Below are 25978 nucleotides of genomic sequence, written 5' to 3'. Positions count from 1 at the left end.
GGAGCCTGACGTGGGACTCGATCCCGGGTGTCCAGGATCGCGCCCTGGGCCAAAGGCAGGCGCCAAACCGCTGCGCCACCCAGGGATCCCTCAAACACAATTTAATTGTATGAACTGCTGAATTAAAATGAGGGCTTAGTTCTGTCTTGTCAACTTTCTCAAAAGTTGTATGACGGGTTAAATCAGGATTCTGATACTTAAAATGGGAACATCTGGTTGGACTCAAGAGGAAAGAGACTATTTTGAATTCCCAAGTCACTCAGAGCCCCCTTTCTCCAGTAGACGTAGCGTGCCCTCTGCAGACCAGACTTCCTCAACTTGAATATCCTGTGATAATCTCACTTGGAGTGTACATCTCTTATTACTTCTGTGCCCACCAGTGAGATATCAGAGAATGACAACATCCAAAAAAAAGGGGGCAGGATGATTGAGAACACGTATGTTCAGGAATGTAAATCTGGGTCACTCCACTAAGTAAAGAATCCTACCCAGCTGAGATTCTTGCATAAGGCAGAGAAAATATGGAATGGGTTACTGATTTTAACAAAAAGGACTATTAGGCTTTGCATATTTTCTATCTGTTTGTATCTGCTAACCATTTTCTTTCTCTATCTCCTTCCCATTTTTATTTCATACAGCAGTTAATTTTACAAGTTAATCTTCATATAAGAGGATATTCAGTGTGGCTGAATTTGTGGAGTAGTTAATATTTAGCATTGGATATAATGACCCTTGGGAGTCTGTTCATCTGTTGATTCTTGAGAAAGAGTGAAAACTTCTTCATTTTAAGAACAGCTATATTTCATCAGGTGGAAATACAGTTGCACAGCTCTTGGGAGTTCAGATGTGTGAGAAAGGTGTATATGGGATCTAACTGGACCATTCCCCAGTTATTAATTACTGCTCTTCAAATCCAAATTCACTATTTTTGTCAGCTCTGTGATTTGGGCTATTTAAGTATTTTCCTCTGATAGCTGTCACAATGTTAATTAAGCTCTGTTCACAGAAGATGCTGAAGAGACATGCAGAAGGAAAGGGGTTTTGCTTCTAATCCCAGCGTGCCTGCTGGACTCAGAAAGGCTTCCATGGCATGCATGGTTCCCTCCAGCATCTAGCTCTTGAAATGCAAGCGGCCAGGAGCTTCGCCAGCACCCACCTTGGGCAGTTCTGTCGAAGAGTGCTTCCAGTGAGACATCTCCCTATAAATAGCTTTCCAAAGCAGCACCCCAGGGTCAATTTCCAGTCAGTTTTGCCAGTGCAGCTCTACACTGACTTCTCTGCCATTCAGTGAGCCACAGTTGTGCCATCTCCATTAAAGTGTGGATCCCAGCCCTGGGGTGGAGTGGGATCCTTTATGTGATCTTAGCCCAACATGTGATGACCATTCCTTCTATGTGCTTTTTCTACATTCTTCAGAAATATCTTTATTCCTTACTCTAAGTTCTTGTTACTCTAATCCCCTATTACAGTTAATAATTCTTTATATTAAACTTTCCCATCAGGAAAATAGAAAATGGAAGGTGTAACAGCCTATCACTTGTCCCTTCTTTCTCACATAACTATAATCATGAATCTCTTCCCATTCCCTGTGTAGACAGACTGCAAGAATTCATCTGTACTACTGCCATAAATTAAAAAAAAAAAAAAAAAAAAGAGGGCTACTATCTAGAGTAAGTACCATTTTTAGTAGGATACTTAGGCTCTGATACATGATTGTCTCACTAAGTTCATTATTTCTTTCCGATAATTATCTGCACACTTGCAGTGCTAATACATACCTGGAATTTCACGTTTGTAAAAATAATTTATTAGCTGGGTACTGACAAATACCTTAAGGTGATTTGAGTCACTTATAAGCAACAAGAGTAAGAAAGCCCACTTTGAAATGACTGCTATGAAAATCTATAAAAATACAAAAATCTATCTATACCTCAGGCTGGATATTTTCATCAGTCAGTCCACATGTCAGAAAGACAACATATAGACTAAACAGCACCAACTGGAATATGTTTAGGTTTAAAGGAGCATAATCCTTTGTGAGCAAGCACAAAGTTTAGTTTTTAAAGAAAAAAATCCAATTTCGTTTTTAAAGAATGAAAATTTATAACAAATGATTTAATACTGATTTTGAATGATCACTGAATCCAGGTTTTCTAGATGATTACCACCTGTTTGCTGATTTGAATAAATCTTTCAATATAGCCACTTACTGACAGCTTACCACTGTACCAGCTATTCTAAGTGCTTTAACATAATTTCACAATAAGCCATAAGGTATAAGGTACTATTTCTATTTTGTAGATAAGGACCTGAAACTTAAGGTGGTTAAGTGAACAATGCAAGGTCACAAAGCCTAAATCAATCAATCTAACTCAAAAGTGCATGCTCTTACTTCATGTACTACTTTCCTAAGGCCGATTACTCAATGTATATGAGGTGCTAAGTGTGTACAGACTTTCCAGAGGTCCATGGGCATAAAGAGTCTTGAGAGACTCAATTTCAATTCAATTAGCTTTCTTTCTTTTGTAACCTTTCCTCAAACTTATCTGCCTAAGAATGTACCTGTCATCAAAGTATCATGCTGGTTCTCTGTTCCCATATTCCTTTTTATACTAACATTTCCTTTATAAATAAAAGCATACTTCTGGGACGCCTGGGTGGCTCAGCGTTGAGCATATCTGCCTTTGGCTCAAGGCGTGATCCCCGAGTTCCGGGATCGAGTCACACACGGGACAACTTCCTGCATGGAGCCTGTTTCTGCCTCTGCCTGTGTCTCTGCCTCTCTGAATCTTTCATGAATAAATAAATAAAATCTTAAAAAAAAAAAAGGCATCCTTCCTACCCATTAAAAGGAGCGATCTGAAATAACTGGGGTCAAACTGAAGTAATGACTGAATAATATATTTTTGTAGGTAGCTTCCAGCACCTGCTTTCAAAAAAAGACTGGAGGATCTAAAGAGTCTGTCAAGTTGATGTAATTTTGGCAAATACCTCAGAAAAACTAAGTGACATTGCTATGATAAACTCCTTCCATCCCCATCACTTTATTATGTGAACAAAGTTTCCCAAGCTTACATTCATAAAGATGAGAAACAAAACTGATGTTGAACTATATCTCATTTTAAGAATAAATAAAATTCACTCATTAAAGTAGTAAGGAAGGAAAAAATCTCCATCTATCTCATTAAGAGATACACTGCTGGGAAAATTTTATGTTTAAATACTTATCAACATTTATAAGTTTGTTCTTGATCACAGTCAGATGCTACAAACAATTTTAACCCAGTCTAAACCAGTTGTTCTATATTTAAATTCTTGAACATGTTTTTGTTGCAAAGGGATATGATATGGTCAACAATATTGCTTAGGATTTTGCTAAAAGATTTTAGGAGTCAACATAAATGTGCAAAGGGAAATTTTTTTTCCCAAAACTTATTCAGAGTTAAAGGCTTTAACATCATTGTATCAAACAGTTAAAGATCTTAAATATTTCATCCCATTCACTCAAATTTGAGACAAGATATGAGCCAAATGTTTGTTGTCAATATTTTCATCAAAAACCTCTATCTAGAAAAACAGATCAGTCTGGTATTAGGAAAATAATAGAAATGAAAACAACCAGTGCTGAAGAGAGATCAGGCTATTTGAGAAAAAAATAAAAGCACTCAGTTTATTAGTTCCTTTTGTTTCATTTAAAGAACACTGTTAAATTTAAAAGGAAAAATCATAAATTATAAATTATTTAAATTATTAAATTATTTCAGCTTCATTTTCAAAATGATTAACTGAATATTAGACATAGAAAAATAAGAATTTCTAGAGTGATAAGAAAATCGAACTGTATAGATTGTCAACTGAATTCAAGTAAAATACAGTAGAACACTAAGTCTGAGCAAGCTGTTAAACTACAGCAAAGGGAGACACCTAACACCATTTGCCAGAAGCAGAAGGACAGATGATGGGTCAGAATGAAAAGCGCCAGGTCACTGGGTTCCCTAAGAGCAGCAGCCGACAACGTGGGGACTGTACATTCCCTGGGTGTACGAACTTCTTCCTTGACTCTGTCTTTGACTGCTCAGCTCGTGCCTTTACACAGTATGACCCCTACCCACCTGACCAATCTTTCTGCTGCTTCTTTCAAGATGCCAATCAAATGTCACGTTTCCTACTGGTAACAAATAATAAAACTTTTTCTCAAAATTTCTTTTTTTTCTTTTTAAAAAAGATTTTATTTATTTATTCATGAGACAGAGAGAGAGGCAGAGACACAGAGGGAGAAGCAGGCTCCTTCAGGGGAGACCGATTTGGGACTTGATCCTAGGACCCCAGGATCGCACCCGGAGTCAAAAGGAGACAGACGCTCAACCACAGAGCATCCACAGGTGTCCCTCAAAATTTCTTTTTAAACATATCTCTATACTGTAGGAGATAATAAACTACCAGCATAATAATAATGGAAAAAACAGTTTAAGCAATGTGAAACCAGACTCAAGAATGGATATATTCCACTGTGGTCACTTAAAATTTACTAACAAGGAAGTTATCTGTATATATTTCAGATACAAGTTTTCACTCTGTACCATTATTTTATGTGTCAGAATTTAGTAGGGCAAGAAATAATCTGGGAAAAGTCCTAAGTATATTGTCTTACAATGGTTTTTCCGACTCTTCTAGTACACAGTATTCTTGGTATGGTTACTTTAAAAAAAAGAAAAGACACACCAAACAAAGCATAACTGATCAATGATCTACATGGAAGGTTACACACATGTAAAAAAGTCATGTATGTATATGTAGATAGACACGTTGGTCTACTGTCTAATTTATGACTCTAGACTTTCTAACCTCAGAAAATTTCAAGATAAAATGCTGTTATAATGTCCCTGAAAGTTCTCTCATTCATTTTTGTTCTCTCACTTTTGACTCATTCATATTATTTTTCTACTTTGGAAATATTAACTTAAAAGAAAAGACTTCTAATAATGAAATGCACTAGTGCACTGGAAGTTCCTAAATGTGAAAAGCTTGGGCTTCTGACCTTAGGCAAATACAATTATGAGTATTTGTGTTTTAGTCAAATAAGGAAAAGATAGCAAGACAAAATTATGTGCCACACTTATTTAAGTATGTATGTGTATGGAGGTAATGGGAGTAAAAATTTTAACTTCATTAAGCAGCAAGGCAGTATTTAGAAGTCATGAGGACAAAAAAAGAGAAATGATTTGTAACATATCCTTAGAGATCGTCAATTTCCTTTCTCAAATACACCTGTGTGTGTATTTATATAGACAATCAGAACCACAAACTCAGATAATTCAATAAAGGAAAAGTGTATTTTCTAAATATAAGCGAAACATTTTCCAATCTGCAGTTGGAAATACTGCAAATTTTAGCAAATTAGCAGAATGTCCAAAGTAATTTATATACATATATTAGTGGCAATCACTATTCAATAAATGTTATTGATGAAAAATTATTCACTTTTTAATAGAAACCCTTTAATGTTTATAATTCTGCATCCCACCAACTTATATATGGGCATCAGAGCCAGTCACTAAAATACCTCCATAGCTTGGGCTAAGCGTTCTTCTAGTGCCATGTAGGTGAGGAACTGAGGATCCACATAAGAAATCGCTTCAGCAACTCCTAATCCATCTGCAAAACCATCAAATAGGCTGGAAAAGAAAAAAAAAAGCCATGATTTGGGAAATCTTTATGAAGATATATTAGCATCCCAATAAACATACTATAAGCAGAAAATATTAAATATTTTAATGGTAAATATTTTAATATATTTTAAAATAAATAAAATATTTTCATATAAGTCTTATGCAGTGAGGGGCTCGAGGAACCAGCAGGGAAGTGAAATACTAAGCACAAGGAGTTAGGATACCACACTCATGACACAAGTTTGTAGGAAAATCCTACATTTCTGGTTCTAACTTTGAGGACTGCTTAGGCCTGGGATAAAGGTAGTACTTCTTCCCTTCTAATTCTTGCCTATATATTTCCCCTTCTGTTCGTTTGAGTTGCCAACCTAAACTTACATGAGAACATGGTAAAGATAACTGATGCATTTATTTTAAGTCTATCATTAGTGTCAAAGCCTCTTTTTCTTCTCACCTTGTCCTGCTTAATTACTTGGCCTTAAAAAATATTTAATTTTCTCAAGTGTTTCTCTTTAATCTCTTTTATTCTTCTAAGTTAGAAGTAGGCCTCCTCCATCATTATTCAGATTGAAAAAAGATTTAGCTCTTAAATGCTCATTTTTATTACCTTTTTTTTTTTTTTCTAAAGGACTGTAGTCTCCTTGAAGAAAATCTGTTTTATTCTGGTCCTAATCTCCTTCCTCCATCCCTAGACATAGATTCCTACTTTCCTCTAGTCTTGGAAATACCACATATTTCAAAATCCAGGAATTCTAAGTATGTCCTCAGTCCTCTTCTTTCTAATCTTGGCTCCCCGGAAACTACATTCAAGTCCAGTGTCTCACTTATCCTTTCTATAGGTTGATTTCTTTTTTTTTTTTTTTTTTTTTTAAGATTTTATTTATTTATTCATGAGAGACACACACACAGAGAGGCAGAGACACAGGCAGAGGGAGAAGCAGGCTCTATGCAGGGAGCCCAACGTGGGACTCGATCCCAAGTCTCTAGGATCAGGCCCTGGGTTGAAGGCGGCGCTAAATCACTGAGCCACCGGGCTGCCCACTGTAGGTTAATTTCTAACCTTTCACCTAATTCCAAACCCTCTTCAGCTGTTGACCTACATTTTTAGTTTTCTGGGGGGCACATGAGCCCAATTAATTCCCACCACCTCAAATCCACTATCTCCAAAACTGAACTTATTTTGTCCACCTAAAGGCAAACGTCTATTGATGTCCATGTCCCCAAGAGAAGCTGAATACAGTCAGGAACATCCAGTTATACTAGCTAGCTCAAAATAATTTTGATGTCAACTTCTGTGCCATCAAAATTACAGATCTATTGCCAAGAAATACAAAAGTATTCTTATGAAGATTAAAGCTTAGTAGCATCTAAAAATTAGCAGACATCACATGTTCAAAGAAACATTCTCACGCAATCACAGATTTTAAAATTAGAATTTAGTATATGTGCTGCCAAAGCGAGCACTTAAAATTAGAATTTAAACTACAAATCAGTGACTCCGATCTCCCTTGCAACACCAGAACTCCTTCACCCGGCAGTGAGATATAGTGCAAAGAGGAAGAGCCCCAGAGTCAGTGAAATAGCAATTGAACTCTACATTTAACTGAGTCATAAACAATGTGAAAAATTTATTTAACTGTTACTGTTTCTTCATGTATAAAATAAACCTACACATGCCTGGCACAAAGATGGCACCAGAGTAGGCATTCAAGAAACAGCAGAATCATTTTCTCCATGTAAAAACATTGCTTTCTGGGGTGGTATGTGCCAGTGTGGGAGAGCCCTATCAGAGTAGGAAACTTCTGTAAAGTAAGTGCTCTAGTTTTGCCTTTTGAAGTAATACAAACTAAGCCCACTTTTCCTTTGCAGAAAACTCCTTCAAACGGTTAGAGTCAACTATCTCCTAATTCTTTTCTTTTCTAGACTACGCAGAGCTAGGCATTCAAAGCAGAATATATATGCTCATAAATTTGGTCACTGCTAAATAACAGCTAATTTAAAAATTCTATTATCATTCATCTAGCAATCACCATGGTAATATAAGTGTTTCAGACAAAAATCACTAATGATACTAAAACTAGTAGATGGTAAATGGCCCAAACTTTTTAAAAATGTCAAAGTTATGAAAGACAAAGAAACACTAAGGAAATGTTCCAGGTTAAAAGTGACTAAAGAAACATGTTAAGCAAGAACAATGAATGGTCTCGGATTGGACAGAAAAAAAATTCTCTACTGGCATTAATTTAAGGACAACTATAAACATCTGAATAATTCTGTAGATTAGAGAATAGTATTGTTATCAGTGTTAATTTCTAGATTTTGAAGCCTTTACTTTGTTATATAAGAAAATGTCCTTGTTCTTAGGGACTTCATTCTAGACCATGGGTAAAAAGGCACCTTGTTTGCAACTTACTCATAAATGGTGGGGGGGGGAGAAATGCCATAAACATAGAGAAACAAAGGAAAGAGAATGATAACACAAATGCAGTAAATGTTAACATTTAGGGACTATTAGTGAAGAATATATGGAAATTCTTTGTATTATTTTTGCCATTTTTCTGAAGTTTGAAGTAATTTCAAAAGTGTTTTTAAAATTTTGTTATTAAACCATGGTCCTATCTATAGGGAATTAATTTCTCACAATCTTATTAGGTTAATAATTATTAACCCCAATTTCTTGCAGGAAGATAGAGAGGTTAAGTAGTTATCAAAAAACAAAAAATGGTACAGTCAGGATTTGTCTAAATCTGAAACCAACTCCCATCGCACTAGTTTATAAAATAGTCTCTGGGTAGTCTGCGGTAACACTTCTATGACATCAAAACAAATAAACTTTGATAGAGGACTTTTTCCCATTTTCTTTGAAACTAAAGAATCAAAAAGCTTTAACTCTTTTTTAAGTTGTGGTGAAACAAAAATGTTAAGATTTTGGCTTCAGAGATAAGAAGTGCTGCTGTTTGCCATGGCTTTTCCTTTTAGTTGTCAAAATGACATTATTTTAATATGAAAACCAAATCATATTTTCACTTCATCAACCTGTAACGACTGCCACATAAATTAATATAGTGCCACATATGCAAATAATGAAGTGTTGTCATATCTACATAAAATTCAAAATAGTAACCTTCAAAATTTTTTCTTAAAATCAATGCTAAAATGTTTTCCATATTAAAAAAAAAAAAAAAAAAGCTACTCTGAAGCTCCCCACATTTGGGGACAATCAGTAACATCTCTAAAATCTTGACAACAAACAACAGCCATGTCCAGAGGGACTGTCACTGAGTTAGAACCAACACTAAAAAGTCTTCAAGTTTAAGTTAAAATTATATTCAAGAAAGACCTCAATTATTTCTTTAAATTTTTATGTGGGACAACCTTTTTTGAAAGTTATTTAGAAATATGTATCAAGATCTTAATAAATACTACTTATCTCAGTGATGTCACCTCTATCAAACCGCCATAAAGAAACCACCTGAAGCACAGAACAAGTTATATGAGGGGAAAGAGTCACTGCACTATTTCAATGAAGAAATGATCAATTAAATTTTAGTGCAACTATAGACTAGAGCATCTACCTAATGGAGTTGTAAAAAATTATTTTCATAAAATTTTGAAAATGTGCAAAAGAAAACATTTCTTCATATTAGACCGTTACTGCCTCCCAACGTGCACAGATGAAGCGAACTAAAGCGACAAATCTGTCATCTGCTGAGCATTACAGGGAATGACTTTGCATAATGGAGACAGAAGACAGCAGTACACCAAGGAGTTCAGGAAGAGGGGGATAGACAGACATGGGGGTGGGGGCGGGGGATAAAATACCAAGACCAGCAAAGTCCAGGACCAGGTGAGCCACTGCTTTGCCACAAAGTTTGGGAAGCCAGAAAATGGGTTTTGGAGCCAGGAATGTTTATGATGGAATTATGAACTATTTGTGTGGCTGTGATGAAACACCACTTTGTACTTCCACAAAATGGTCAGTGAAAGTCTGCTTTGTGCATAAAATTATTTTCACCCTGGGAAGTGAGAGATAGGAAACAGTAAGGAGGATTTCAAGGAGATCCTGAGATTCATATCTGGAACAATTTGGAGAAGCACAAAGTAGCTACCCACACAGAAAGAGACACTAAAGATACAAAGGAGGACTCAAAAACGGAAGTTCTAGAAATCTGCAGTTATGGGGGGGGGGGGGAGATATGAATGAGTTCTCCTTATCTATACTCTTCTCAATTTTCTGTGATGGAATTTTAACTGGAAAAACAAAATAAATTCTTATAATTGTATCTCTGTAGAGATGGACACAAAGGTAGTACAAAATCATATTTTCTCCAGAAAAAGTAACAAGAGATCAGTTGGACATCAGTTGGACATTATTCTACATCTCAGTAACTAGCTGCTTTCAGAGGCATACTGCACATTTGAAAGATAAATCTAACTACAAACCAAAACAAATTTTGACCATTATATCATGAGACATAACAATTCTATAATCCACTTAATTTATATGCTTCTTTTATTTGAAGTTCATTATTCCTTTCAGCATAAAGTAAACTGAATACTTTCAGCATTTCTGGGAAGGTACAATTATATTTTTCATACACAGAAGGGTTAACTATTTTCTTACGATTCTTCTCATTTAATCACAGATTCTGAAATTCTTTAAGTAGTATTTATTAAGGATTCTTTTTTTTTTTTAAAGATCAAATGGAAGGCTATATTCAGCATATACAGCTAAATTTAAAAGTTGGAAACCTCAAACCATAAGCTTATAAATAACAAGGATATAAGGTGGGCTTCAAGAGAGCCAAAAGGCCAAAGAGAAAAAGAAGTCACTGCCTGGAAAAGAAGGAGGGAGTGTCCATGTAGGAAGGGACATCCAGAATGAGATCAGAAGAGGAAGACTGACAGATGGGAAGGTGAGAACACTTCTGAGATCAGAGATATGGTTTCAATTTAGCATCACAAACAAATTCTACTCAATGAACAATTAACCACAGGAATCGCACTGTTACATACCTCCAGTCCACATCTAAGTCTTCACTCACGCTGGAGTCGTCCTCAAGGTTATTGTTCCCATCCAGCATGAAAGCTTCTGGCTGTGCAAACTCATTGGCAGGCTCATTTCCCTCATCGCTGCTGCTTTCATTGACTTCATTGTACTGTAACCAAGGAATCTCTCCCTCCTCCAAAGATGTCTGTTCCCTAATATAAACATTTTAAGGGAAGAAAAAAAATTATTATTTTTTAAAGATTTATTTATTTATTCATGAGAGAGACAGAGAGAGAGAGAGAGAGGCAGAGACACAGGCGGGAGAAGCAGGCTCCCTGTGAGGAACCTGATGTGGGACTCGATCCCAGGATCCAGAGATCATGACCTGAGCCAAAGGCAGACACTCAACCACTGAGCCACCCAGGTGCCCAAGAAAAGATATTATTTTAAAACATCATAAAATTGTTATCTAAAAAGATCATAAAATTGTTATCTAAAAAGAGCTCTATTTAGTGCAAATAGATTCTTTATTCTTTGAGTTCTAAACTCTTGGTACTTTTGGGATTCTAAAAGTCTGATTTAACTGAAAAGTTATTTAAAAGGGAAGCAATTTGTTACAGGGTCATATGTATACAGAAATAGTTCCCAATTACATGAAAACCTATTTATTTGACATACAAACTACCTATGCTCCTGTATTTCTCTTTATGCAGAAGAAAAATAAGAAAAATTCATTCTAGACCATTTTAATTTTTAAATACTGCTCTTGAGGCCACCTAGGTGGCTCAGTCAGTTAAGCATCTGCCTTGATTTTGCCTCAGGGCATGATCTCAGGGTTGTGATACTGAGCCCCGCATTCGGCTCCACAAGGAGCCTGTTTAAGATTCTATTCTCTCTCTCTCTACCCCCTCCAACCCTTCTCCCATGCTCGTGCACAGTCACATGCACTCTCTAAAAAATTAAAAACAAAACAAAACAAAACACCATACTGCTCTTGAGTAGTTTTCCCTCACAGTTCAAATAAAGTCCAAATTCTTCAGCCTGGCCTACAAATCCCTACATCATACATGCTTTCTCCTTGGCCCTCTTCTCCAACTGTTACCTCTCACCACTCTTCCTATTTACTATATTTCAATGATTCTTTCTACGTTTGGAACACATTCTTTCTACCTTGGGGCCATTTCCTTTACCTGAAATGTTTTTTTTTTCTTTTCTTTTCTTTTAGAGATTTTTATTTAGTTGACAGAGAAAAAGAGAGAGAGACAGAGAATAGGAATGTACAAGCAGGGGTTGCAGCAGAGGGAGAGGGAGCAGCAGACTCCACCCTGAGCAGGGAGCCCAATTCGGGGCTCGATCCCAGGACCCAGCGATCATGACCTGAGCAGAAGGCACACGCTTAGCCACTCAGGTGGCCCTACAGTGTTCTTTCACCAGATTTCTGCACAGCTATTCCCTTCTTGATATTTAGGTCAGAGTAAATATCAGCTCCTCAGAAAGACCTGTCTTAACCATTCATTTTAAGCAGCTGTCCAGTGACTTACCACATAACTCTGCTTAGTTGCATTAGAGAATTTACTTCTACTTTATCATTTTCTTACTTGTTCATTGTTAGTCTTTCTCCCACTAGAAAATAAGCTCACTGGAACAGGGACAGACAAACCAATGGTACAGATAAAACAAGGAAGACAAAAAAGAAGCATTTCAAAACAACAGAAAAAAGAATTATTCAATAAATGATATTAGGACAACTGAGTACTCATGTGGAGGGAAGGAGTTTAAATCTGTCATTACTTACCCACTAACAAATTCCAAACCTACATTTTAAAAACACGTGTGCCCCCCGCCCCCACCATTCATTCCTAAAACAAAGACGTAATGGAAAAATCATGAGAGAAATTTTTACAAAACTCTCAGTGTCATTGTAAGCATGATGTAAAACCTAGATGCCACAGACAGGATAGTTAAATTACACAACTTAAAAGTCAAAACACCAGAAGTACGAACACAAAGATCAAACTGAAAAGAATTAATTACAATACATGAGAAACAAAAGTCAAGGCTACAATGACTGAACAAAAGGTACTTTGTGAATTTATAACTAAGAAAATTATACTGGTAGGCTTTTCTTATTTATTCTATTTAACAGAAAATACTTTTTAGTATATCAAAAGGAGGTTAATTATTAGAGCATAGTTTTGATGAAGATGAATTTTAGTTCGGATTTTAAGAAGAGAAATAATGTTATACAGTAACATATAAGTTCTAATTAGAATTAGAATTATAGAATAATAATTAGAATTAGAGTTATAGAATAATAATTAGAATTAGAATTATACAATAATAATTCTATGTAGAGAATTATTCATTCTAATGTGCAAATTTAACTTTGGGGATAAAAACATTTATGAAAGAGATGTAGATGATGTCCACATACAAGAATCAACACATGTTAAAGGCACGGAAATAGCATCTCTTTCTACACCTAACCTATAAATGTTTCTTTAATCTCAGGTCCTAAACAACACTTTAAAATAACAGGATAATAAAATTTATTATCTAGTATTGCCTCTAGTAAAATCAGAGAAATTAGGATAACAAAATATGATTAACTTGTTGAAGGTTTAATATCTAACATATAAAGATGGTAGATATTTTCATGCATCATAACTTGGCCCAATGAAAAATGAAACCCATATGGATTTAAAATACAAAATCAAAAATTCTATGTTTACATTTTTTTTTTAAAGATTTTTATTTATTTCTCCATGATAGTCACACAGAGAGAGACAGAGAGAAGCAGGCTCCATGCAGGGAGCCCGACGTGGGATTCGATCCCGGGTCTCCAGGATCGCGCCCCGGGCCAAAGGCAGGCGCCAAACCGCTGCGCCACCCAGGGATCCCTCTATGTTTACATTTTTATGAAAGCACTTGTCATACTGTCTTAGAACTTTTCTGGTGACTCACCGGTTTCCTCCTAAACTGGTAGCTTTCCAAAGGCAAACAGTGCACTCTAACTCATGGTAACTTCACCCCTTTGCAATAAGTGCTTAGCACACAATAGATACTCTATTTGTGTTGCAAATGTTAACAATAAATCCTTGAAAAGCAATCTTTTAAAAAATAATTTGGGGAAATTTTTGTTATTTCTAATGTACTCCTATAAAAAAATATTTTTTCTATTATATAAAAATCAAAATGAGTCAGTTTATATTGGTGAAAATGATTCGGTATAAGAAATACTTCTTTTTTTTAATTCAAAGAAGAATAATATTAAGTTATTCTGAATATAAATAATTTACAACATGTCATTAATATTCTTTTACTATATAAGCAATTCTTGGCTACGTATTTTGCTTAAACATTTGATTCTGTCTTTAATGACTCGTAATATAATGTAGTCATAGAGATAGCAAATAACGAGTATATGGTATATGCTTTCAACATATTACATAAGGTTCACATCAATTCTTACCATTTAACACAAAATTTACCAGGCTAGTAGAGTGGCACTGTGCTGGGCCAGAGTTGGCTTGATGAAAGAAAGAAAAGAAAGAAAAGAAAGAATAGAAAGAAAAGAAAGGAAAGAAAGGAAAGAAAGGAAAGGAAAGGAAAGCAAAAGCAAAAGCAAAAGCAAAAGAAAAAGAGAAAGAAAAGAGAAAGAAGGGAAGGAAGGAACGAAGGGAGGGAGGGAGAAAAGAAAGATTCTTAACAATAGAATCAAAAGTATCTTTCATTTTCTGAGCTAACAAAAGAAACATGTACCCCCATGGGAATGTAAGCATATTATGTAAGTTTCAATGCTTCAAAAACCTTGAAAATATTTAAAGCAACATCTCAGTCTTCTCTCTCTCTCTCCTTATACATACACATTTACACACACGCCAGACATACCATATGTAACACATTCACAAAAACTTATACATTCAGTGTCATTTCATTTTGTTAATTCAAAAATTAACAAAATGCCATTATCAAGTTATACAGTAATTTACAAGATTTAAAAAGACATATTGTCTAATCGTGTCTCCAAATGGTCAATTCTGAAAAGGGTTCCAGTAGATGGAAGATGTGGAAGCATGTGCCTACCACAACCACCACTAAATTCACAAGTATTTCAACTGGGAAGGGAAACTGCGGATTTGTCCTTTCCTTCTGAGCGTTTCCAGCAGAGCCTGGAGGAAATGAATGCTGCTGCCAGGAGAGGAAGCTGAAAATGCTTCATGACGAATCCCCACAAGCTACTACTCCCAGTGAAAATCCTATAAGTCCATCAGCATCATCTAATCTCTTGACCACAGGCTACACTTAAACTCAAAGTTTCAGATACACAGACTGATGTTTCCTTTATGATATATAGGATATATATATTTCCTTAATGATTCAAGATCCCTATTCCTCAGTAATAGAAACTAAATTTAGTAATATGTGAGTAGCAATATTAAAATCATCAAAATATATTAATAAGCCAAGCCAATATGGAATATTTTAAAGACATTTTCATTAAAAAGTTTTAGAATATGCTTATTATATAACCATGCATCATAAAATTTTCTGAGAAATGAAAGGCAGACAAATAAAAAAAAATCTCTGAAAATACTAACTCTGATTTTACATTCTGAGTGGTTGCCTTTAGCTAACTGATCAGCAATTTGAGTATCCATTATTTGCAGCACAAAATTTAAACCTTTGGGTTAAAGCCAACATTTTAAAGGGCTAAGGTTTTCATAAAACAATCTATATTATAAGAAATTTCATAAAATCCTGGACAGCATTATAAGCATTCCTAATTAACTGGTATTTAATTAACTGGCTTTCATTTTATAAATCAAGACACATATTAATTAGTTGCTAAACTTTAGGCATAGGCTCATTTTTAATAATTCTAATTGTATAGCAAGTTTTTCAGATTTCAAATCCTCATCTTGGAGTTAAAGTACAAAGGAAAATAACTGAAATTTGAATTAAAAGTCAAAAAAGCTTCAAAAGGAATTATAGTTTAGAAAATCAATGGTACCCTGTTCCATGTCATTTAGTCACAAAGATGGAAGAACTGTCTTCCTAATTTGAAGAACTGTCTCTTTATTCTAATAAATTCAGTGTTCACAGTAAAGGCAAAATATTAAGTTTTTATTACAATATTTTGAGTATTTATGTAAAAAATTTGTAGTCACCGAAACAGCAGGAAAAACTTAAAAATACACACGTGTGATACACTACTTTAACTTCAAAAATACTTATTTTAAATGGACATTCAATACTGTCCAGCAATTATTCAAGATTTACCTAATAAGTTTGTCATCTAGCTCTGTGAAAGCCTATTTCCCACCTTTTTTTCTTTCCTTCAATTTTGCAATCTTCCTATCTTCCCCACTCTCAGTATCTCGTAATAACAAGAATACTAAAGGCATCAGAGACCCACCTTCCCACTGTGAACCTACAGACTTACTTACCTACACCTGTACCTACCTACTGCCTTCCCGCTAGGTACAATGGAAGTCTCTGCTCCTAAAAGCCCTCTCCTTGAGATGTGGATCCTAACCTTTCTCATCTTAAGAGTTTCACTTTATCTTTCCTGTAATTGTTACTCTCCTCTGGAACATTCTATAAGCCAACAGTCAGCTTCCGGTTTTGGGGGGTGAGGACAACATTTTCCTAGGCTCAGCATCCATCCGTGGCGCCTTCCCTTTCTAAAGAATTAGGTATGGTGACTGTCTCTACTCTCTTTCAATTCCCTTTAATTTTTAATTCCTTTTTTTCCCCTCAAATGTAATATAAACAATCTGTTTAAGTTATAAACGTTCTGTTGAACACCTATAAAACCCACCACCCAAAGCAGGAACTAGAATATTATCACTGACTAGTATACACCTTGTGCCCTGCACCTATCCTATCCCCTTAGCCTCATCCCCCAGAGAAAAGATCTGGATGCTATTGTATTTCCATTTTTTGAAACAAGTTTTCACTAGTTTTATATACTTAAGATATTTAACTTGTTTTTAAGCTTTGGGAAACAGCATACACATTAATTTTTCCTCAACTGTTTTCATTCAGCACTGTATCTCCAAGATTCCCTTGTGTTTTTGCATCTAAGCGTGGCTTATACATTCCCAGAGCTGTATGATACTCCATGTAACTTTTCTCCTATTAGTTAATATTTGGGTAATAGCCAGTTTTATAGCTTTCATGAAAAATACTGTAATGAACAATCTTGTACACAACTCCTGGGCCACGTGGGGAGGTTTCTCTTATACACTTAAAATACATACCTGATATGGCCGATAGTCTACCACGCAAATGTTAAAATTATTACATGATTTCAGTGAATCTGACCTATTTCACCCCTCAACAAGCATTCATATCCTCCAAAACACCTGACGTTGTCAAATTTCCTAATGTTTGCTAACCTAATGGGTGGGTAAAAAAATGCTACCTCCTTGTGATCTTAATGTATGCTACCTTGATTACTAATGATTTAAGTATCTTTTGATATTTTTATTCACCATTAATATTTCCTCTTTGGTGAATTATCTACAAAATGTCTGAACAATTTCCAATTAGATGGTTTTTCTTCTTGATTTCTAGGAGTTCTTTATATCCTGCACATTAACATTTTATATTCTATAAATATTTTCTACTAGTTTCTTTCATTTTCAGTTCCCTTCTTTTTGTCTTTTTGTCCTTTATTATTTTCCCATCAAGCCATGCCCACCAAAACCTCCACCAAAGATGGATGGCTGTTGAAATGGTGCTATGTGCACTCTTGATTTGATTTATTTTTTTTTTAAAGATTTTATTCATCTATTCATGAGTGACACAGAGAGAGAGAGAGGCAGAGACACAGGCAGAGGGAGAAGCAGGCTCCATGCAGGGGGCCCGATGTGGGACTCGATCCCGGGGCCCCAGGATCACGCCCTGGGCTGAAGGCGGCGCTAAACTGCTGAGCCACCCAGGCTGCCCTTACTCTTGATTTTTAAGAGGAGGATTTTTTTAATCCTTTGTTATTAAAAATGATGTTTTTTGTAGATACTTTTTACTGGGTCAAAGAAATTCTGTTCTGATCCTAGTTTCTGAGTGTTTACCATGTTGAGATATTGAACATTAATAAGTGATTTTTTTCCTGTATCTACAGAATCTATCATATGAATTTTCTCCTGCATTCTGTTAAGCTGGTGAATGACACTTAAAGGTATTCTATATTAAAACACCTTTACATTTCTGGAATAAACTCAGATTGGAAATTGAGTTTTATCTTCAAAAAATATGTACTTACATATTCAGATTTCCAGTACTGTTTGAGATTTTGATATGTATTTAATAAATGTTTTCCTTCACATACTCTTTCAGTATTAGAGTTAAATTGGCCTTGTAGAATGATTTGGAGAAATAGTTCTTTTTCTATTCTCTTGAAGAGTGGAGTGACATGATCCTTGAAAGTTTAGTTTAGGAGAATTTAGTTCTAAAACCATCTGGAGGGATCCCTGGTGGCTCAGCAGTTTGGTGCCTGCCTTTGGCCCAGGGCCTGATCCTGGAGACCCGGGATCGAGTCCCACATCAGACTCCCTGTATGGAGCCTGCTTCTCTCTCTCTGCCTCTCTGCCTGTCTCTCTCTCTCTGTATTTCTCATGAATAATAAAATCTTTAAAAAAATAAAAAGTAAAACCATCTGGATTAACTGTTTACAGTTAAGATTTTAAACTACTGATTATATATCTGCAATACTTATAATATTATTCAGGCTTCCCATGAGTTTTGGTGAATTACATTTTTCTAGGAATTTGTCGATTTCTTCTAAGTTTTCAAATTTACTGGCAAAAAGTTCACAGTACTCTTTTTACCTTATCCAGTTTTTATTGTACTGTGGTTTTTCTATTTCAGTATTGTGCCTTGTCTTTATTTCTTTTGTTCACTAAGTGGATTGTCTATTTTTCTTAATCTTTTCAAAATATCACCTTCTAATTTCTTTGACCATTTCTATCATAACTGTTTTGAATCATACTGAGTTTTGCTTTTGTCTTTCCTAACTCTAATTCTGAATTTCCTTATTTTCTTTAATAGTCCTTTTCTATTTTAAGTTAAATGCACAGTTTCTCCATGTTCAGGTTTTCTTCTTTAATAACTTTATTTATTTATTTAATTAATTTATTAAGATAAATTTCCCTTTTTGAATTTCACTGCATCCCTCAAATTTTAATTGTAGTAGTATTCGCATTATCAGTAAGTAGAGAGCATTTTAGACTTTGGTTATAATTTCTTTTTTTTTTTTTGTCCTACTGGTTATTTATAAGGATGAACAATATAAAAATGTATGGATTTTTTAAATTTTTAGATTTGTTTTTTATTTCTAAGTTAATTACATTGTGGTCAGAGAATATAGTCTGCAGGATACTGAATCTTTGAAATATGTGTATCTGTGATTTGTAGCCTAGTTCATGCTCAGTTTGTGTGTGTGTGTGTGTTTATTCATTCCATAGGGTGGGGTGTTCATTAAACCATGCTTACATGAGTTGCTCAAATCTGCTAAAGACAGATGAATTTCTTATATCCATGAATTATAGGTAATTGAGAAAGATATTTTAAAACCTCCCAATATGACAGTAAATTTGTCACTATTCTCTGGTTTGGTTAAATTTTGATTTGCTTATTTTATTTTATTAGGTATATTCAAGCTTAAAGTTGCTACATTTTACTGATAAACTAGACTTGAAATATAATGACCTCTCATGCTCTCCAATAATGTTTTTTTATCTTTAAATCTACTTTGCTAATATTAATTTAACTGTTCCATTTTTGGTTAGTATTTGCCTAAAGTATCATTAACTATCCTTTTACTTTCAGTCTGTCTGTATACATAAGCTTTAAGTGTATCTTTTATAAAAAGCATTTAAGTTAAAAAAGTCAAACTGATTGAAGCTTTGTCTTTTACAAGCAGAGATTAGGAGGCAATTTATATTTATTGCAGCACTTGTTCCATTTTACTTTTACCAATCTCTTTCTTTCCTCCTTTTTAATAATTTTCTCCCTTTCTTTACTTCTATTTGGATTGACTTTAAATATTCTTTTTCCATGTCTTAATATTTCTTATCTATAGGTTTCCAGTACATGTAACTCTATATTCTTTTGGTGGTTACCCTTGAAATTTTACCATACAAATTTAACTTATGTCCAAAGTTAACTTTGAACCCTCTCCTGAACAATATCTTTCAACTTTGGTGTCCCCTCTTTCAACTTAAATACTATTGCTGTCTAGTACTTTAGTTCTGTCCCCATCCCCCCTCACTTTTATCTTTTTAAAACAAATTATGGAGCTTTATTATTGTATGGTATCAACCCAAGTAACTGATAACTTCCACATATGTTTCTCTGTTGCTACCCTATATCTTTATTATCAACCTACAATCAGGGACATTTCCCTTAACACTTAAAAATTAAATATCTATGCATCTATTTACCATCTGCATTACACAGTCTAATAGGCACTTAAAAATTCTAGAAAGAGTTTGTACTTTCCATTCTTCTCCTCAGACCGTCCCATCTAGGTCAATGACAATAACAACTACCCAATGCTCAAACCAAAAAACCCAACCATCATTGATTCCTCACTCTCCCTCATCTCACACTCAATCCCTTCTATTATTTATAACTCAAAGATATTCTTAAACCTGTTTTTTTTTTTTAAAGATTTCATATATTTTTTCATGAGAGAGACAGAGAGAAAGAGTAAGAGAGGCAGAGACATAGGCAGAGGGAGGAGAAGCAGGCCCCATGCAGGGAGCCTGACATGGGACTGGATCCTGGGTCTCCAGGATCCCGCCCTGGGTTGAAGGCAGCGCTAAACCGCTGAGCCACCCGGGCTGCCCTGTTTACTTTTTTTAATCCTCACCACCCCTAGTCCAACAGCCTAGTCCAACTTTCTTCTCTCTTTTGTACTTAAATACCTTTCTAATCTAATTCAATCTTTGTAACAAAGCAACTAGAGTGGTCTTTTAAGTTTGTCAGATTGGGGCACCTGGGCAGCTCAGCAGGCTAAGCGTCTGTTGTCTTCAGTTCAGGTCATGATCTCAGGGTCCTGGGATCAAGCCCTCCATTAGGCTCCCTGTTCAGTGGGGAGTCTGCTTCTTCCTCCTTCCTATGCCCTTAGCCCCTGCTCCTGCTCCCCCACTCTCAAATCAGTTAGTAAAACTTTAAAATAAATAAATAAAATAAATAAATAAATAAATATCAGATCTTTCACTCACAATCTCATTGTTCTATAAATAAATCCCGGATGCTATATATCCTGCATAGTTTGGTACCTACCTGACAACTTCATCTCCTACCACTCTTCTGTTCACTCATTCCCTTCAGCCCCACTACCTTTATGCATATCAAGCCCTTTGCTTTTTATAGTACCTCTGCTCTTACTATCTTTCCTTTTGCCCAAAAAGCTCTTCCTCAATCATGAATTATCTTTTAGATCTCAGCTCAATACTTAGTAAACTAAGTAATAGTGATTCAAGAAGATCAAACATAAAATCAGAAGGAGAAAAAAAACACCATTTTCAATCACTGTCAAAACCAATTATGCTTGCAAATTTCTTTCTTTACAGATTCTCTAATATATTTTATTCCTTACAGAATTAATCTCAAGCTGGAAATTTGTACCTTTTGCGAAGTTCAAATTTTAATGTTAGTCCAAGCTGAAAGAATTTAGAAAACCAAATCTACCAAAATAGATTCCATTAGAGACTAAAAATTAGAACCCACCAATTATCAGAAAAAAATTTAAATTAACAGATACTAACTCACAATAAAATACAAACCTAGGTTTCACAAGAAAATACTAGCAACCTTTAAAAGAATAAGCTATTTAAGTAAAATATTTAAACGTTTGAAAAAATAAATAAGCTAAACATCAAGGGATTAAAAAAAGTATAACAGATTGTTTTAACAAAGCAATTATCACACTGTTATCTAGACAAAGAAACAATCACACTTATGCATCTCGACATAAAAATCCTATGTCAAATATCAGCAAACAGAATCCAGCAGCTCATTAAAACAACAACAAACCATGACTACGTGATCATATTTATTTCAAGAAATAAAGGCAACTGACTATTCAGGAATTTAGTAACAAAATAATTCCTCATGATCATTAGGTCAAAGGTGAAAAAATCACTAAGATCATTTCAACTGATGCTAAAAAAAACTATAATAAAATTTAACAGACATCTTGCTAGAAACCTATAAAAACAACAGCAGCATATTTCTTTAGTGTGATTTAGAAGAAAAAAGTGTGTGTGTGTATATGTGTGTATAAAAAACAACCCAGAAGTCAGAATCGTTCTTACTTAGGAAATATTAGAGCCAGGTTATAAACCATGGCCCATGGGTTATTTCCAGCCTGCCACCTGTTTTTATAAATAAAATTTTGTTGGAAGACAGCCACACCCATTCATTTACATATTGTGCATAGCCACTTTTACACTACAACACGAGGGTTGAGTAGCTGCAATGGAGACAGGGACACAAAGTTGAAAATACTTATTATCCAGCCCTTCACAGCATAAGTTTAACAACCCTGTACTAGAGCATTCCCATTAAAGTAGGGAAAAGATAAAGGTGTTTACCAGCAATCACTGATTTCAGAGATACCATCTTATGCAATTAGGCAGAAATATTAAAACTTCAACTTTTGCAACTTTCTCAATTTCTATGAATACATCACTGATTTCCCTCCAGGCTGCCCCTTCCCTCTTGCCATCATTTCTGTTGTACAGGAATAGCAGCCCTAATCCATTCACACCTAACTCAACCAAAATAATCTTTTATTTATTTTATTTTATTTATTTTTTCAAAATAATCTTTTAAATGCCCAAGTTTTCTTTAATGTGAAGTGGAAATACATACTATATCTCAATAGAAGATAATGAAATTACTAGAATTTTTAATTTTATTGTGCTTTGTAAAATACTAAAATCATAATTTAAAAAATCAGTAGGACTTACTGGTCCTACATAAGGCTTATACATGCAATTAACAGCATACCCAACATCTGAATGTGATGTATGCCGTTCTTGGGCAATACACATACAAATAATAAATCTCACTGTTAAACATACCCTTCCTGTAGAGACAATTCTTGGTTTTCTTCTTCAGGACCACTGCTATCACTCTGTAGTTCAGGTTCATTTTCATCTTTTCCTGGCAAAGTCTCCCAGCTTTCATCGCTTGATGACTGATCTTTTTCCGTACCAGAAAACCGATGAGGCAAAGAAGCAGACCATTCTCCATCACTGCATTCTGAACTGCAAATTCAGGACAGAAATACAATAACTGTCACTATTTGTGCATTTGTCATTTGGACAAATGCATCATAGTAGACAGTGGATGACTGATCCCACACATGCTTATAAATCAGGTGCCAAATCCATTTTAAAAAAATTTAAAAGTAAATAGAGAAATACATTCAGCAGAATGTAACTTTTTCAAATGAATATAGCATATGGCCAAGTTGTAGATTTATCAATTTATTATTTTCTTCACTGAAGTAATTCCGTAGTGGATAGATATAGGTTTATTTTTTTAGACCTATTTCTAAATAAAATTTTAAATATAACTTGGTAATCATAAATTAAATGCTATCTGAAATAAATAATAGATTTATTACTCATCTGACCCAACTAAAACAACTTTCTAATTACATACTGACAACTGGGGACATACCCTCTATGAATAAAAAATTTCCACTATTATCATATTTTAAAAGCTTAACGATTTTTTTCCTTCCTCTTTTACAAAAGACTTTAAAATGAAAGGAGATTCAAATTCATAAAAAACTGCACTGACAAATCTTTACTAAAGTCCTTTGATTGGACTGTGAATACAAAATAAATTTCAGGGGATCCCTGGGTGGCGCAGCGGTTTGGCGCCTGCCTTTGGCCCAGGGCACAATCCTGGAGACCCGGGATCGAATCCCACGTCGGGCTCCCGGTGCACGGAGCCTGCTTCTCCCTCTGCCTGTGTCTCTGCCTCTCTCTCTCTCTCTCTCTGTGTGACTATCATAAATAAATAAAAATAAAAAAAATTTAAAAAAAAAATAAATTTCAGCTAAGAGAATATTTAGAGAAGGAACCAAAAGCTATGATAAAAAGGTTAATGAAAAACCTCAGAAAATGACTTTTGGTTATATTTTTTAGTTAATTCGGTTACATTTAATTGCTTTTAAAGTACAGTCATCTTGTACCACAACAAAGTTAAAATATTACATATTGATGGTGAAAATAAATCTTAAATACCCCCTCCAACTGTATCAACCATTCTGGTTAAGAATCCCCTTAAAGATTTCCCTTAGTGCCATGATTTTTGAGAAACAAAAAAATTAATAAATTTTAGTTTGTTTCTGAAGGACGTGATAATTAGTAAGAAATAACTTTTCTTTATGATGCTATATTACTAATGGTCATATTATTAATGATATATTAACTAGACTAGTAAGTTCCTGATGAATCCAAGAGATCAAGATGCTATTAAGAAAGAATAGCACTAATGTAAGCTCTGAGAAATTAGAAGTAAAAATAATAAAATCAACTTCCAATTTTCAGTAAATGAGAGGCAGCAGGGGCACAAACATTCCGGAGAAGGAATGCTATATAACTCTGGTATAGCAAGTATTCCTTCAGTTGGATAGGACCCAAATTGCTTTTATTTTGTAAAATTTTCTGTAACCCCCAAAATAATCTAAGGTGAAGTAAATCACTTCTTGACTTGTGCCCGTGTAAAAATCTAACACAGAAAATAGTTTTAAAAGACTTCTTGAACTGCATTTCCTTGACTATGAAGCCTCTCAAATTCAAAGCTAAATTACCAGCTCCAATTTTGGTATGTCTTTAACAATTAGGCTAAGATTCCCTTATTAACTTATGGCAACTTTACTTACTTAAAAGAAAACCTTGTATTTTAAACATTGTTATGATCCTGTTCAGGAAAATAATATGTAACAACTTCTGAATTTTTTTTACTTAATGAAATAATTGATGGACTATCTCCAAATTTTAATATAAAAAGAATGCCTATGATCAGTAGTCAATATATTTAAGAAGCCTATATCACAGATCGGTAAACTCAGCCTTTCTGCCAAATGTGGACCTTCTACTTTTTTTTTTTATGGCCTCTGATTTAAAAACTTTTTTTTACAAGTTTATCTTTAATTCAGCTTCTTTTAAAATACTAAAATACTATTTGGCCCTTTAGGGAAAGAAATCTGCAGATTGCTGGCCTGTATCATTACTCATTATATATCACCCTCACCTCTAAGTTGGTAACTTTTAAATATATATCTCTGGCCTTGACCATTTAGCTTTCATAATCACTAACTGCCCTCCAATAAGTTATAGATTTTCACAATCTTTTTCAAAAATTATAAAATAAAACTTATCTGACAGACAAGTCTCTTCTTGATTTTTCTATCTGCTAATAGTATTTTCCTGTTCTCAAGCCAAAATTCATGTATCTTTGACTCCTCACAAACTCCTATGTTTAAATCCTTTTTACTTTGCATTCTTTCTGTAAAATGTCTCCTTTCTCTCCATTTCTCCTAAAAACCCTGGCTCCAATATTCTTCTCCAAATCTATACCTAGACAATCAATTATTAACTGGTGTCCCTAAATTTAATCTCAGTCCCACAAGTCACCTTTCAAAAGATGCATTCTAAATACCACTATTGCTGCAACTTCCATCAAATAGTACATACATAATATTACTCCAAAATCCTTCACTTTTTTTAACTAACGCAGTATTTCACAGAATTAAGCCAATATATAGAGAAGAGGAAAGAAGCTTAATTTAGTCTCATGCCTACTGCCCTCACAGTTTTTGCCACAGTTATACATTAATATTGTTCTTAGAGAACAGTAGTTAAGAACACAGGTTCTGGAGTCAGTCTGCCTGGATTTGAATCCACCAATTATTAGTCGTGAAAAAGGTACTTCACGTTCACGTTTCTGTGCCTTTATCACTTCACACATCAGGTGAATTTAGTAACAATATCTAATAACTGAGTTCATATGAGAAGTCAATGCATTTATATATAAAAAACATTTTAATAGTGCCAGATAAATAGTAAGCCATCAATAACTGTTAGCAAATCTTTTTTTTAACCACTTTTTTTTTTTTACTCAAATACCATATTTCCTTTTCAAGTTTATGGAGATGTTTAAGTGAATACTGTAGATAAACCTCTAAAACAATTTTTGGAAAATGCTAAGCATTTAATACACGTGATAATTACTTTATTATATAAGTTGTCTGCTTAGACAGTTTCAACTGGATTTCCAACCA

General features: G+C 34.6%; 1 protein-coding gene across 2 annotated transcripts in view; it reads right to left on the bottom strand.

The window, feature by feature from the left end:
• PJA2 (praja ring finger ubiquitin ligase 2) overlaps positions 1-25978 on the bottom strand; it is a 285426-nt gene that overhangs the window by 9546 nt on the left and 249902 nt on the right. For both annotated transcript variants that reach the window (XM_077861783.1, XM_077861782.1), the window contains 3 exons: positions 22761-22946; positions 10686-10871; positions 5564-5675 (listed from right to left, as the gene is read on the bottom strand). In XM_077861783.1, coding sequence (XP_077717909.1) covers positions 5564-5675; positions 10686-10871; positions 22761-22946 — 484 coding nt within the window. The remainder of the gene's footprint in view (positions 1-5563; positions 5676-10685; positions 10872-22760; positions 22947-25978) is intronic.

The sequence above is a fragment of the Canis aureus genome, chromosome 2 (assembly GCF_053574225.1).
Source record: "Canis aureus isolate CA01 chromosome 2, VMU_Caureus_v.1.0, whole genome shotgun sequence".
NCBI classification, from domain to species: domain Eukaryota; kingdom Metazoa; phylum Chordata; class Mammalia; order Carnivora; family Canidae; genus Canis; species Canis aureus.
This window is presented reverse-complemented; position numbering and strand designations above follow the sequence as displayed.